The 16,945-nt window shown below is 36.5% G+C and overlaps 1 protein-coding gene across 4 annotated transcripts in view; it reads right to left on the reverse strand.

Moving 5' to 3' along the window:
- The window catches only part of sim (bHLH transcription factor single-minded), a 40,677-nt gene that overhangs the window by 11,872 nt on the left and 11,860 nt on the right, over nucleotides 1-16,945 (reverse strand). For 2 of the 4 annotated variants that reach the window (XM_076535282.1, XM_076535283.1), the window contains exon 2: nucleotides 3,142-3,411. In XM_076535282.1, the coding sequence (XP_076391397.1) occupies nucleotides 3,142-3,411 (270 nt within the window). Of the gene's footprint in view, nucleotides 1-3,141; nucleotides 3,412-5,621; nucleotides 6,036-16,945 lie in introns of those variants that run through there. The other 2 variants (XM_076535281.1, XM_003703804.3) reach the window with 2 other exon arrangements.

A 16,945-nucleotide genomic window follows, 5' to 3' on the forward strand; every position in this document is an offset into this window, starting at 1 on the left:
TTGGGATTTTAGGAAATTGGGGGTTTGAGAATTTGGGATTTCAGAAATTTGGGGATTTGAGGATTTGGAAATTTGAGAATTTGGAATTTTGGAAATTTGGGGATTTGAGAATTTGGAACCTTGAGAATTTGCAACCTTGAGAATTTGCAACCTTGAGAGCTTGGAACCTTGAGAATTTGGAATCTTGAGAATTTGCAACCTTGAGAGCTTGGAACCTTGAGAATTTGGAACCTTGAGAATTTGCAACCTTGAGAGCTTGGAACCTCTCGAATTTGGAACCTCTCGAATTTGCAACCTCTCGAATTTGGAACCTCTCGAATTTGCAACCTCTCGAATTTGGAACCTCTCGAATTTGCAACCTCCCGAATTTGCAACCTCTCAAATTTGCAACCTCTCAAATTTGCAACCTCTCAAATTTGCAACCTTGAGAATCCGAAAATTTAAGAACATGGAATTTGAAAATTTATAAATTTGAAGGTTTTAGAATTTGCCCAAAGTCTCCACAAATTCCCCAATTTGAAAATTTGCATTCTAATATCTCCCACCCCTAAAAAGAAACAACTTCCATTTCCCCACAATTTTTCCACCGAAGTAAACAAAGATAGTATCTCACGTAACGATATTCGATAATGAAGTTGTTGAAAGGAAGACAGGTTGTCTGAGAACATGGCACACATTACAATACGTCAGCTCCTTATCCCGATGATCCGATATACATGTTTCTAGCGACGTTTCGTACTCGACGTGTAACTAAGCCTATAGCCAAGTATTTCGTGTCTGCGCATTAATTACAATACATTGAAGCGCGTGTACCACGGTTGCAGCTGCAGGGGAGTTTTCTGCTATCGTGTGGAATTCCGTGAAAATGGCTTGATTATTGCCATCTCGTCAACGATATGCTGTGTTTCGTTAAATTTCATCAGATATCGCGCTTATCTACCTAATCGTGGATTTCATGGAATAGTTAACGCATAGTAGATAGCATAGCAATGATAGCATAACTCGCCATACTCTAAATCGTGGACGCTATAAAAACGTACAACTTTTTATTACGAATATTTTCAAAATTATAACGAACTATGATGTATTAAATTAACGACTGGTTTTTATTTTTGATGTTCATATTTTATTTTTGGTTTACATTTTTTAATTTGAACATTTTCATTCTGGTGCAAGTTTATGTATTCATGAGAACATTTTTGGCTCTCAGGAATTTTTCTAAAAATTAAACAGTTGCTTCAAATGTCGAGTACGAACTAAAAGTGAAAGTTAATTAGGATTCCAATCTATGAGAAATTTATCGAACATTTCTCGATTTCTGCATCTCAATCAACCCTTTAACATAACCTCAAAAATGTCGAGCCGATTCTAAAAACAAAATGGAAGGCAACAAAATGAATTAGAACCCTATTGGAAATCGAACATGAGCTCTTTAAAATGATTTCCTCAGTCAAATTTAATCAACCCTTAACATAACCTCAAAAATATCTATCTGACTATAAAAATAAAATGGAAGGCAACAAAATGAATTAGCACCCCTATCGGAAATCAAGAATGAGCTCTTCAAAAAGATTTCCTCATACAGATTTAATCAACCCCTTAACATAACCTCAAAAATATCTATCTGACTCTAAAAACAAAATGGAAGGCAACAAAATGAATTAGCACCCTTATTGAAAATCAAGCATGAGCTCTTTAAAACGATTTCCTCAGTCAAATTTAATCAACCCTTAACATAACCTCAAAAATATCTATCTGACTATAAAAACAAAATGGAAGGCAACAAAATGAATTAGCACCCTTATTGGAAATCAAGCATGAGCTCTTCAAAAAGATTTCCTCAGTCAAATTTAATCAACCCCTCAAAATAACCTCAAAAATATCGAACCAACTCTAAAAACAATGAAATGAAATGAAATGGAAGGCAATAAAATGAATTAATACCCCTATCGGAAATCGAGCATGAGGTCTCTAAAATGATTTCCTCAGACGTATTTAATCAAGCCGTTTTCACCCTCGTTTACCTGTTCCCCCGGCTAATTCGCTGGCGCGAAAAGAAACCGTAAAGTGTTCTACAGCAACGTGTCTTTTTCACTTTCCTTTCATTCTTTTTTTCGAAGAATAAAGACGCGAGCGTATTCTAGAGGGATGTAGCCACTTGAAATTCAATTCACCGATGTCGTAAGAACCGTCGGAGGGTGAGCGACGGGGGAGGGGTGAAGCCATTGTAACACTATAACAGCCCCCATGCTTTGCTTACAAAGCACCGGGGGCTAACAATGCATTAAGTGCGCAATCACATCCATCTCATCCGATACTATTTGCCCTTTGCACGTAAGTGTTCGGTGGCTGAATTAACAAAGAATACCATTTCATCCGTTTACCGCTAAGTGAAATTTATTACGGGGCACGTGGTGTCGCGCACAAATCGATCGCCATCTTTTAAGGGTTGCTAATTATTCTCTTCGAGAGGGTGGCTGGATTTTATTGCCGAATTAAACGTTTATTTTACTCTTTCTTTGTATGAATTCTCTTGTGTTAATGACAAGGTTAGGTTAGGTTTATTATACTGTTACTTTGCGTGAATTCTCTTTTGTTAATGACAAGGTTAGGTTAGGATTATTATACTTTTACTTTGCATGAATTCTCTTCTGTTAATAACAAGGTTAGGTTAGGTTTATTATACTCTTACTTTGCATGAATTCTCTTCTGTTAATGACAAGGTTAGGTTAGGTTTATTATACTCTTACTTTGCATGAATTCTCTTCTGTTAATGACAAGGTTAGGTTAGGTTTATTATACTGTTACTTTGCGTGAATTCTCTTCTGTTATTAACAAGGTTAGGTTAGGTTTATTATACTCTTACTTTACGTAAATTCTCTTCTGTTATTAACAAGGTTAGGTTAGATTTATTATACTCTTTATTATAACCCTTATTGTACTCAAGGTTTATAAGACTCTTTCTTATATTTAATATTTATTTGAAACATTTAATATTTATTTTTAAATATTCTTTTAAGTATTTAATATTTGTTTGACATATTCTATGTAATGTTTAATATTTGTTTGACACATTCTTTGCAATATTTACTATTTTTTTGAAATATTTTTTGTAGCATGTAATAATTGTTCATACAATACCATGTGGAAACAACGCACGCATCTTCAAGTAACTGGTCGTCACCCGAATGACACTGGCCTTATCCAGCTGAGCCGTGAGTGCGGTGGGTAAAGGCAAAAGCTTCGCAAGCTTCAAAAATTCTTGATTCTCGCTGATGCGACGCTTACGAGCTGCGTCTTTGCTTTTCTCCTTCACTTCCTTCTGTGGTTCAGACATAGCGATTGAATTGTTCATCGAATGCAGCTGGTGATTGTGCGAGCTCAAGTCCAAAGTATCCGAAGAACTGTTACCTGTGTCAGAAAAGAACAATTTTAGAAACTTGTATTTAAAAAGATGTGTGTATTTTATCCATGTAAAATAGATTCATTATTTTATAGGTTCATTTTTTATGTAATTTATTATTGTGAATATACTTCATACTCTCAGATAATTATACACATACCACCCTTATTCAGGTATAAAATGAAGACAAATATAAACAGATTTGTCAAGTATAAATTTCACTACAGTCTTATTCCCAGATGAATTTCAGTATTATTTCTAATTGCATTTGCGTTTTATTCCCAAAAGAAAAATGCCAAGATAAAATGAATCAACGAATCAAATAAGTCAAGAGCACAAAACCCTAACAACAAAAATAACACAGAATTTGGAACTCTTTCCAAAAGAAAGAAGCGTTAAAATAAATTCAGCGAATAATATCGCTAATATGGCGATCGATGAGACGGAAGTTTCGTCCACGTCGAAGAATGAAACAGCGGGAAAGCCATAACGATGCCGAAGCTGCTCGTTATAAGAACCGAAAGCAAAGGGAGCAAACCGTCATTAAAACGCCGGCAAGAGAGCAACCTAACGACGTAGCTACCCATCTACCGAGACTTCTCACGAATGGAAATTCGCTTGAATAATGTATTTTTTTTACTTGCTGTTCGTCGTTTCGCTCGCCAATCGTGCGACACCGTACCGACATCTTCCACTGTAGCTACATTAAATGTTTGCAAATGTTTGTTAGGTTGGAACATCGGACAGCTTTCTTTTGAGTTAGACTGTTTATTGTTAGGTGATTTGTTAGTTATTTATTTGGGAGGTTGAAGGTTAGTCGAAGGTGACGTGGAGGTCAGTATTAATGGGGTGAGTATGGTTTATGTAGTATGGTTTAGGTTGGAATATTGGACCGCAGCTTTCTTTTGAGTTAGACTGTTTATTGTTAGGTGATTTGTTCATTATTTATTTGGGAGGTTCAAGGTTAGTCGAAGGTGACGTGGAGGTCAGTATTAAGGGGTGAGTATGGTTTATGTAGGGTTAGGTTACAGAGATTTTTGGATTTGTACTTTTTACTGGTTTGGATTTTGTAAATTTTTAGATTTTTGGACTTAGATATTTTGTGACTTCGAGGTTACGTATTTTTTAATTTTCAAGGTGATGTGTTTTTGTATTGAGTTTCAGGGTTATGTAGTTTTGTATTAAATTTCAAGGTTACGTATTTTGTAAGTTTCAGGGTGATGTATTTTTGTATTAACTTTCAAGGTTACGTATTTTGTAATTTTCAGGGTGGTGCATTTTTGTATTAACTTTCAAGGTTACGTACTTTTGTCATTTTCAAGGTGATGTATTTTTATGTTAAATTTTAAGGTTACGTATTTTGTAATTTTCAGGGTGATGCATTTTTGTATTAACTTTCAAGGTTACGTACTTTTGTCATTTTCAAGGTGATGTACTTTTACGTTAACTTTCAAGGATACATATTTTGTAACTTTCAAGGCTAGGTTTACTAAACTATAAGTTTAGTTATAACAAGGTTTAGTTATAAATTAAGATATTTTATAACTTTCAAGATTATGTATTCTCCAATCTTCAAGTCTACGTAGTTTCTCACATTTAAATTAAAAAATTTTGAAACATCAGCAAATTCTCAAAAATTAACCAACTTAGAATTGCCTAATTTTAAGAATATAATATAGAAAGTAATACAAATGTTCAAAATTGACTGTACCCTCCCAGACTATTGTCGATTCTCCTCAAGCGATTCTCAGTATAGCTATGGTACCTAGAAGAGCCACAGAAAAATTAACACGCACCACACAATAGAAATAGCTTGTACCATTGCCCATATTCTCAGAATGTGTGTAAGTACACACCTTTAGCAAACCGTCGATTCAAAGAAAATCGAGAAACTGCCGTTTCATAATCGTAGAACTGATTCGAGAAAATGGTGGACTACGAGAATGCCTCTGAGAACAATAATTTTTGAGTTTTATTAAACTGACATCCTTCACCCGATATAAATACAAAATTAGGCAAACAGCACAAATAACTGAAATTCGGGAACAAAATTTCAATTTCGATGAGCGAATGAAATAAATGTAGCATCGATACGAAGCAGTAGCTATGCGAATCTAGCAGCTACACGATGGTCCACATACGAACTCCATAAACCAATTAGAACGAACCAATCCATCAAAAACCATCATTAAAAAAGTCCTTCAAACCCTCGATCTACCTTTCATTGCCTGTTTCCGTCTCCAGCTACCGACATAAGGATCACTCTCCAAGATGATATGTCGTCCATGACTCTCAACAGTAGGCGCCATCTTCACCTTCCTTCGCACAGATACCGATTTACTATCACAAATATCGGTCCGTGACATTCGTACACATCTCGAGCACCACACCACACTCCGTCAACCACGTGCAAAATCCTCTCCAACAATTTTTCACGATTTGCACACCAGAGTAACTTCGATCGCACTCGTAACTCTCGATCGGAAAATCGTTTTGATCTAGCGATTTCGATTCCTGTCACGACCTTGGGCACCCGAAACGACCGATGTCCGTTGCACTTAAATTACGACTAACGCGGAGTCGTTCCATTCGGAGCTAGGACCTCGTGTTCCTTCTCTCTTTGTCGGCATATCTCTCCTCCTACTGTTCCTTCCATCTCATCCCCAATGCTGTTTCTCGATGGGGTAGGTAAGCCGTGAGGTACCACCCTTATTTTAAGCTCCACCCTTGGAGCAGGGTCAGTCGAAAGACCCCTCGGTACACGCACGTGAAAACTTCTCTGTCTGCGCTTCGAGAGAGAGAAGGGACAGAAAGGGAGAGGAACCGAGGTTGCCCGGGAAAGCTACGATTCGAATGACGGGTGGCGAAATCGAAAGCAAAGATTGCTGGTGGCCGTACTGTTCCCTTGACGAGGCACCATGGGATACCCATAGACAGTTTACTACCGACCCTGCTTCTGAATCCTGGGAATTCAACCCTCAAATCTTGTAGTCGTATACCTTTCTGATTATCCCGTAATCTGATTTAACGCAACTTTCACAGTTGAAATTTTTACCTTTTCTACATTCTTTAATTTTTGTATTTAAGAATAGTAATCATTGAGTATAAAGTATCTTAATATTTTTAAAGTATAATGTATCCTAATATTTTTAAAGTATAATGTATCCTAATATTTTTAAAGTATAATGTATCCCAATATTTTTATATTCCTCAGCTGTCCTCAGCAGCAATAAGCAGCTATCTTCTCCCCCAAAAAATTTCACTCTACCTTATTTTCAATCCACCAGAAAGATATACCCACAGAAAAGTTCTTTCACTCCGTCGAAACATGACGGATCGTCAGGTTGGAAAATTCTCGCGTCACGTGTGCAAATTTGACCAGAAAGGACGAAACTCCGTTGAATGACAGGTTGGATTCCGGAACCTGCCTTTTACGACTGGGCTGTATAACCACCTTGCTATGCACCTTTTTGCCGTGAGCAAAGTGCATCCCGAAATTGGAAACATGTGTTGCCAATATGTTCCAGCAGGTTCTGGACGTTTCACGGACAATGTCCACGACCTTTGCCAACACGTGTTTCGTCTTCTCGTCGCGTTACCTTCAGCCTCGCCGTGGTTATTCTTCGTTAAACATTTTCTATACGCCCTGGCTCGGGTCGACAGGTAGAAAAGATCTAATACGAAACATGTGTTTCTTCTTCTCCCGTCAGCCTCGCACCTTTGCCTAAGACGCGATATAACGGTTCGGAACCCACAGTCGGCTATGTACTTGCTGGGTTCACTGGTTGCACCTTAGCTTGCTCGGACTTGTCCAGATGTTGGGAAAAAGATTCGAAACGTAAATGTGTCATTGGACTCTTTGAGTTATGACGCTCTTTCTTTTTGAAACATTTATGAGATACACAGAGAAATTGTAAGGAATTTTGTTTTCAATTTTCTTTCATATTATTTTTTTTAGTTTAATTTTGAAGGGATTTGAGAGATGTGTCAGTGAAGTCTCACTGGCTTGTGGTTTTATTATAATTTTTATATCTTCACATTAATGTGTAATCAACCTTAAACAGACTTCTTTATTATTGAAATATTTCAACATCATCATACATCATTGGTATAATAATTAACTTGATAAGTACAAATATAATGTTCATAAACATATTAATAAATAAATGTCAAAGTAATCTCTCCCTAAACATTTCTTCCCAAAATTTGTATTCGGCCACGTTTTCATATGTAAAACCCCAGTCACCTATTTCTTTCAAACTTCACAACAGCAGTTACAAAGAAGTGTCGATAAAAAAGATCTGAGAAAACTGGAATCTCTGGATCGTGACACTTGAATGCCTGTCCACACGACCATAGAATTAATGATCGCCCTTCGTTCCGGGAGTTTCTTTGAGCCAACAAATCACCGAATCGATTCCTCTCCATCTGGAGCGTGTCGCAGCGATACTGGGTCATAACTGAAACTCGCATTGTGAAATTGTTTCACGTTCACAGATTCTCAAACTTGATTCTTTAGGTAGGTTACAAGTAGTGGGTAGTAGGTTACAAAACTATTGTAGTTTATAAATTTTCAAATATTTACATTTTGTAAGTTAAGTCTCTACATTTTGTAGATCCTTGGATTTCTAAATTTCCAAACCTAGATTTCCAAAATTAGAGGTGGATATATTCCCAAGGCAGATTCTCTAATATCAAGAGTCTCAAATCCCCAAATTTCCAAATGCCTTGATCTACCAAATATATTCCTAAATATCGAGAATCCCAAATCCTTAAATTTCCAAATTCTCCCAAATCTCTCAAATTTCCAAGTCTTCCAAATTCCCAATCTCCCAAATTCCCAAGCTCCCAAATCCCAACTCTCCCAAATTCCAACCCTCCCAAATTCCAACTCTCCCAACCTCCAACTCTCCCAAATTCCAACTCTCCCAAATTCCCAAGCTCCCAAATTCCCAATCTCCCAAATTCCCAAGCTCCCAAATTCCCAATCTCCCAAATTCCCAATCTCCCAAATTCCCAATCTCCCAAATTCCCAATCTCCCAAATTCCAACTCTCCCAAATTCCCAATCTCCCAAATTCCCAATCTCCCAAATTCCAACTCTCCCAAATTCCCAATCTCCCAAATTCCAAATCTCCCAAATTCCCAATCTCTCAAATCCCAACTCTCCCAAATTCCAACTCTCCCAAATTCCAACTCTCTCAAATTCCCAATCTCCCAAATTCTCAATCTCCCAAATTCCCAATCTCCCAAATTCCCAATCTCCCAAATTCCCAATCTCCCAAATTCCCAATCTTCCAAATTCCCAATCTCCCAAATTCCCAATCTCCCAAATTCCAACTCTCCCAAATTCCAATTCTCTCAAATTCCAAATCTCCCAAAATCCAACTCTCCCAAACTCCAACTCTCCCAAATTCCCAATCTCCCAAATCTCCCAAATTTCCAATTCTCCCAGTTCCCCCAAATCTCCCCAATTCCCAAATTCCCAAAAACCCCTAAAAGTCACTCATCTCTCCCCTCTGCTACTCCCAGAGAAGGCAGATTTGTCGACTGACAGAGATGAAGGGAACGCCTGGTCCCGGTCGTTCGTGACCGTCTCAATGCATTCCCGATGGCGCGCGAGCCTGCAACTCTGCCACGGCTTAACATCGGCTCACCTACATTTCCGTCGTCGTTGAACGCATAACCAACCCCCTCGTGGCTTTTTCCTATCCTGCTACACACCCCCGCTGAACGATCGTCGCAGCTAAGAACACCGGCCTTGTGCCCGTCGAAAAGACAAGGGGGCTGCTATGCGCCCGATTCATCATCCCCTTTGCTCCGAACATCCATTCACTGGAGACACGACAGCGAGAGTGTGATCACGCATTTTAACAGTTCGACTTTGTTCGCCATTGCTCTAGGTTAGGCACTGGTTCTTATGTGGTCGGCTGTAAATATGGGGACGATGTGTTTTTGGTCTTTTTGGCTCTCTTTGGTTGTTTTTGGTTTTCAGTATTTTAGGTTATGTTGGGGGGGTTATTAATATGTTTATTGTTGTAGGCAGAGTGGAATTAATGGAGGGTGAAGTGAGGATTGTAATTAATATTTTCATTGTTATAGTCAGAGTAGAATTAGTAGAGGGAGAGAATTAACAGAGGGTGAAGTGAGGATTGTAATTAATATTTTCATTGTTATAGTCAGAGTAGAATTAGTAGAGGGAGAGAATTAACAGAGGGTGAAGTGAGGATTGTAATTAATATTTTCATTGTTATAGTCAAAATAAAATTGGTAGAGCGACAGAATTAATGGAGGGTGAACTGGGGATGGTAATTAATATGTTCATCGTTGTAATCAAAATAAAATTGATAGAGGAACAGAATTAATAGATGATGAAGTGAGGTTGCAGCCAAGAGTTTCATTTCAAAGGAAACTCCATTTTAAACTTCCTTGTCAAACTCTCCCTTATTTTTGAAATAATTAATGATTAAATTAGATCACTTCTGACTTGTTTTATATATCAGAATTTATCAGAAATTGTCAAAATATTTAGAATTGCTTTACTTGTATATATTTAAATGATCAATTACTGACTGACTGTAAATGACCAATTTTACAACTTCTTCAAAATCGCTATAATTTATATGGCTCTAAATAAAGATAACAAAATAGAAGTCCATAATTAATGTTCCATCTGTTAAAAACACCGTTCTTGTATGAATTACATATCTACACAGTGATACACATTAAAAGAAATATGTCCCGAAAAAAACCCTGAGGACCTCAACAAAATGGCGGCTCATGAAAAGTGAATCAACTTGCCCTTCACACATTCTATCGTATTTAAATATTCTATTAATGAACGAATGAATAGAATTTACCGTAAATTGGAGTAAATTAGTAAAGGAAAATTTGAACAAACAAATTTGTGGACATGTGCATCTTTGTAACGATATTCGGAGAGAGAACGAGGAACGATCTCGTTCGAGCACCGAGGATTAATATCGAGTGTACCCTATAGTTTTTGAACAAATATGCAAGATCCGAGCACACGTCGAATAGTGACAGAGATAATATTTGTTGAGATTTACACGCGTGCCGTACCAACGTTATTTTCATGTAGATAACACCTCCTGTGTCTTCTGCGATCGAGCGCACACATGCGAGCGTGTACGTCGGGAACGACGCGTTTATTCGCTTTGCACACAGTGGCGCGAAAATATTGAACAATCGAGATAGAAACAAATCGACGGTGTTTGATGTACTGTCTTGACTACTTTTTTAATCTGATATTTCTATGATGATTGACATTAATTAATTAAATCATGTAATGACTACATATGGTACAATATAATACAACATTTTTGTTGACATTGATGGCAGCATTGATAAATAACACTGCCATTGATAAATTAAATTATATAATGACAATATATAATACAATATTATACAACATTGAAATACAACGATCTTGACTATTTTTTAATTCTGATATTTTTATGTTTGATGATTGTTTTAATATTATTAAACTAAATCATACATATAATGACAACATGTAAAATAGTATAATACAACATTGAAATACAATGGTCTTGACTATTTTATAATTCTGACATTTTTACGTTCGATGATTATTTTGATATTGATAAACTAAATCATTTAACGACAACATATAATAAAATATAATACAAAATTTATTTTACAATACATTTTCTACGTCATAGTTTAATGTTTCTGCACAATAACTATACATATTGTGCAGAAACATTAAACTTGATGAAAACAATGATCACTTGAAATTACCCTCAAAATGATTAAACAATAAAGTAAAAGTCTAATGTAATAAATATCACCCAAAATATTTATCTGAATAAAAGATTAAATACGAGGCTATAAATCATGATTTGTTTAGTATATTTTTATCAAGAACTGATTCGAAGATGGGACGACTTTGAATGGTCGTGTCGCAACAAATTGAATTTCCCGACGAGAGGTTTCGGGGATGAAATCTGGCCAATTCTGTTGTTTGTTCTTTTAGCGGAATAGATCTGTGCATCATGCCCGTTGGGTGTTATATTTTCGGTATAAACAACGCGATTTATGCTCGGACACGCAATATGCTAATAATTTAGGCTATGGTAGCATTACGTCATTGTAGGATCATTTAGGAGTTGTTGTATCAAAATGAGTTTGCCGTATGGCTCTTTAAATGTCGTATTTATTATTTTTAATGTAGTTGACTACATCAACAGGAAAAAATTTAATCAAACTAAATTTTATCGTCTCATCCTTCGTTAAGGGTTGAAGATTACCAACAAAAGAATTTAATCAAATTAAATTTACTTAAATTAAATTTTAGCGCTCCTATCCTTCGTTAAGGGTTGAAGATTACCAACAAAAGAATTTAATCAAATTAAATTTACTTAAATTAAATTTTAGCGTTCCTATCCTTCGTTAAGGGTTGAAGATTATCAACAAAAGAATTTAATCAAATTAAATTTACTTAAATTAAATTTTTGCGTTTCTATCCTTCGTTAAGGGTTGAAGATTATCAACAAAAGAATTTAATCAAATTAAATTTACTTAAATTAAATTTTAGCGCTCCTATCCTTCGTTAAGGGTTGAAGATTACCAACAAAAGAATTTAATCAAATTAAATTTACTTAAATTAAATTTTAACGTTCCTATCCTTCGTTAAGGGTTGACAATTATGAATACAGCTCTCGGTTATTGACTTGAAGGGTTGAGATCATTAACCGACCTGTTTACAGACCGAATGAAACTAAAACGCATGATAAACAGCGACGTGGTTGGACGTCTCGAACACGCCTCCCGGTCAAGAAGTCGGGTTACCATGTTTCTTTTAAATAAACGCTCAGCTAACGCAATGAGATCAGCTTGTCGCTGCTGTAGCGTTGTAAGACTGGTTGGAAGACGCGGAGAAATCCGAGGTGCACAAGGGAGGAGGAAAGTATAGAATTACCTACTATATGCGTTATGTGGACGGGCTGTTGTTTATTGGGTTCGAACAACATTGTAAGTAAGTGGAGTAACTCGTGGACGGGGGTGAGGTCCCACGACCACGTGTTGTACCGTCTACATAACCTATGTGGATGTCTGCGAACATAGTCCCCCGTGATCGTACGTGGTCAGCAGAAATGTAAAAGAAACATGGCGCAATTTAAACGCGCCACGATTCCGAGTATCGACGGCTACACGTGGAATTACTTCACGCGAGTGAACTCGAGAGATCAACGCCATCGGTCATGGGTTTTCTTACGGTCTTTGCACCACCGTTTGTTGACGACAGATTTCATTTTGAGGACGACGTGAATTTTAGGGTGGTTGCGTTCTTCAGAACTTGATATGTGCCTTTTGAAGATCTTATCACTTGTTCATAATTATTAATTTTGTATAGTTCTTAAGTACAGTTATGTATAGTTTTATATAATTTTTAAGTACCACAAGAATCGATGCATTATGACATAAAAAATTCCTACAAATCTCAAAGCACCGTATTTTCAAATCATACATAAATTACACACACACATATTTCATATATTTTGCACTCTGACGAATATAAATTGTTCCATAATATCACAAAATGTATAAAAGCGATTATCTCGTTTACTGGATGAGCATCAGTCATGTAGAATGCGCAATTACGAATTAATTATTTCCTCGATCGGAAAAGAGTCGTTCCATACGTGCAAAACGAATAAAAATAAATGCAACCATTTTATCAATTATATTAATTGGTATAATTGACAAAATAGTACGAATCGCTCGATAAATATACACGCGTGTAGTTATGGCTTGTCTGGTTCATTTATTTTTAACTTTTATACAAATACGAGGCGTTTTACTTTAAATCGACCACTTTTTGTCGTTGATATCTGGCAGTTTATTTTGAACGAAATGCGATGTGTAAGGTCATTGTTTCAAATTTTTTTTATTCGAAGAATATAAACTTCAAATATAGAGTTTTAAAGTAGTAAATGTTTTTAAGTTCTTTTTTTATTTAAATAGCTTTTTGAAGCTTTTGGAGTTTGTGAAGCTATTTATACAATTTTTTTTATTAGTTATTCAGTGTGCTTCAAAAATATTAAATGTGCTTTAGTAAGCGTGTTATTGAATAGCTAACTGTTACTGAAAGAGGGAGAGTAAATCTCGAATCGATTAGATCAATGGATCCAGAATGGCGTCACTCGTCAATTATAAATCCGAAACTGTGTTTAGACGTCCAAATTGCGACGCTGAAACTCGAGACGTCGACCAGTAAACTGGCGAGTTATTATACGAGTGGTCAATATCGCCTTGGTTCCAAGTTACAACTAAAGGACCAATTTACGACCATAGTTCTTTCATTACATACACATTAAAACTAGTTTCAAAGATACTACAATCATTCTATACAATCCTGCACAAGATGAAAATCTTAAGATATCTTATATAACATATTTTTATAAAAAAGATGCAGGCAGAAACATCCCCTATTTTTCTGACGACAAGAATGTTCTTTAATTTAATTACGGGTTTATTTTATTTTTAATGCGTTTTCTACCTAAACCATCACTGAGAAAATAGTTAAATATCATACAACAGCAATATTATTCCACATTATCCAGTTTTACAGAGGTACTTCATAAACGTATAAACATCATAGACTCATAGTGTCCTCCATGTGCCAACAAAAATCGCACGAACTTAGTCAAATACACAAGACTCCGTTCACATATGAACTTCCCTTGTTTCAAGAAACTGCAACTTGACAAAGAAACGTTCGTCTCGATGGGGCAGCAAAACGGGGATATTTTGTCGGACTGAAACGTACGAGTAACAATTAGTGTAACGACAACCTCCCTCTTGCAGTGAAAAAAGAACCCCGACAATCCTTCTGTTCAAAGAGGAAATGTCACGAGCGAGAGAAAGCTCGCTTGTTAACGTAAACCAGCGACCACACGTTTTTCAAAGTGTAACGTGTGTGTGTGCTTTGACAGAACGATATAGTTTCGTAGTGCTTTCGCAGAAACGGACAGGAGGGGTTACCAGAAAAGTCACCCCTCTTGTTAGCCGGGTGGCGTTGAGAGAAAACAGGGAGGGTAGAAATGGCCCCCCTACGGTCACGAATGGGCGAGGACCCCAGCTTTTCATTCGCGAACCCGCCCTTAAACAGCCCTAAACTGAGTCACTTCACCGATGACGTTAAGTGTGACTGATCGTCCAGACGTACCTCGAAAATGGCCACCCAGTGTACGCAGTGCCATCCGGAGCCTGGGTAGATGGTAGATTCTTTTATGGATTCTCTTTTTATGGACACCGCCGTGATGGGTTTACACAGAAACGGACGATATTTACTTTGAAGATATTCAATTAGGCGAAGGGGTAGCAAACGATTTACGCTACCAGCTTCAGTAGATAATGGGAGTAGTGTTCAAGTTAATGTAATCTGGTTATCTGGTCTTTCAAATCCTTTTTAATTACCTATTTAGTCATCTAGCAATTCCAGAACGCTCATTTACCATATTTCATACTTTTAACACTAATAGTTATGGTCTTCGAAGAACCTTGAGTGTTAAATGAAGGATTGAATTGAATTCAACCATTGACGACTATTTCCTCAAAAAGAAATTAGCAAACATCCCTGAATATTTAGCCAGATTTCTCAACATGGGATTTCAGTTTCTCGTAAACATCTCACGTAAAATATTTTCATGCCTACGTCCCTTCACACATGATCTCGTCGATTTAACGAGGATTTATCGAGTGATAACGAGCAAGGCCATCACGAAATTCCAAGTCCAATGGTATTTTTTCAAGTATCTTCTCTCTGTAAACGATTTGTACACCACATGAGCATGGTCACTGTTATCTCGGTCGACGGCGATAATTCCGTGCAAAAATGGATAATTGGTGTCGCCTGTGTTTTCCACTTGGACACGTACACTGCGTTGAATGACGCCACACTCTGGCGAAGTGTAACATCCTACATAGACGCATGCGACCAGGCATTTGAAAAGGAAAATATTTTCCGTTTGATCATTTCTTCTCTGCTACCTCGTTAATCAATAAACTCGATTTTTAAATAGATTTTCCATTTCACTATTCTATACAGAATTCTAAAATGGCGACACTTTGGGACATCTGTTTAATCGAAAGACTGTTGGATCTAATCATACAAATGGTACTTTATGACTCGCAATTTTGAACAAAATCAAATATTTTTTAGTAAAATATTCATGCAAGTGTAACAAAATTATTTGCGAATTTTTAAATCTTGAGAGAGAATAGAAATGAGGAGAATAGAATTTTGTTCGACTATTTTAGGAACGTGTTTGCGCATCCAAGCAAATCGAATTTAATGAAGAAATACGCGAAACCGATGGACCATGGTTGGTGAATAATAGCAGGCTTTCGAGCATCTCAAAGAAGGTTATTAGGTCGTAATTTAAGACTCACAGATCCAACGACTAGAACCGAGACTAACGTACCATTATTTTATACTTTGGCTTTCGGCCAACTGACCCGACTTGCTTGATTCCTTGACGTCACTACTTTTGTGGATGACCCTCATTTATTTCCCTTTTCTCTTCATGGTTGCTTCGTCAACTTGTGGCCTTGTGTTAAACAATATTTTATAAATACGTTTTACGACTTCCTTGAAATACATTGTCGCTTGAAAATCTTGACGTCAGAAAATTAAAAAAATCTGTTCCTTGTTCTACTTCTGAGTAGAGGTTTCGTTTCATGATTTCAAGTTGAATGTTCAATTTTTAGGAATGAAGGTAACATTCTTTGTCGATAAGTTTTTTGTAGAGGAACATAAATATTCCTGTAATTCAATATCCTCGATTCGCACCCTTCGGTCGCAGAAATTATGACATCGATACAAATTGAACACACAAATCAAAGGAAAAGAAATTGAAGATATCTAAGAAGAAGTGTTTACGACAAATATTTGCCTGCTTCATCTTTCAAGATGTGATTCTTTATGATCATTATTCATTATTTTCAACTTTGTCATAAATTACTGGATTGACAAATTCGAGACTTCTGTTCAAAGTTCAAACCATACCAATTTTCTTTATTTTATTTCATTGCAAATATTTGCATTATTCAGATAATTCTTTCATAGCAAATATCTGCATTATTCGGTAATTCTTTCAGCCAAAAATGAGAGTCTCTAATTTTAGTGGAAGCAACGTATTTCATAGATCTGGGTCACGATTGACCTCCGAGGATCGCTGAAAGTTGTGTTTGCAATAAACGTCATGGATCGTTGAACGCATTAATCAATGTGTTCGATAAAAATCGAACGAAGTTGAAAAAACAAAATTTCTCTTCATCTCACAGTTGCGCAATGTCGGACATCCACCGATTAAAATCGTCATATTTCTTAAAATAATTGTTATTTTAAATAACTTAGAGTGTTAAAACATTGCTGTAAGTCTACTTTTAATTATTTAAGTGTCAAATATTGAGCTTGAACTATTTATCAGAAGAAAAAGAAAGAAGAAAATGTTTTCTCGAACAAAATGCATGTACTGTTAATACGCATGCGCGT

This window comes from Megachile rotundata, chromosome 9 (genome assembly GCF_050947335.1).
Source record: "Megachile rotundata isolate GNS110a chromosome 9, iyMegRotu1, whole genome shotgun sequence".
In the NCBI taxonomy this organism is placed as follows: domain Eukaryota; kingdom Metazoa; phylum Arthropoda; class Insecta; order Hymenoptera; family Megachilidae; genus Megachile; species Megachile rotundata.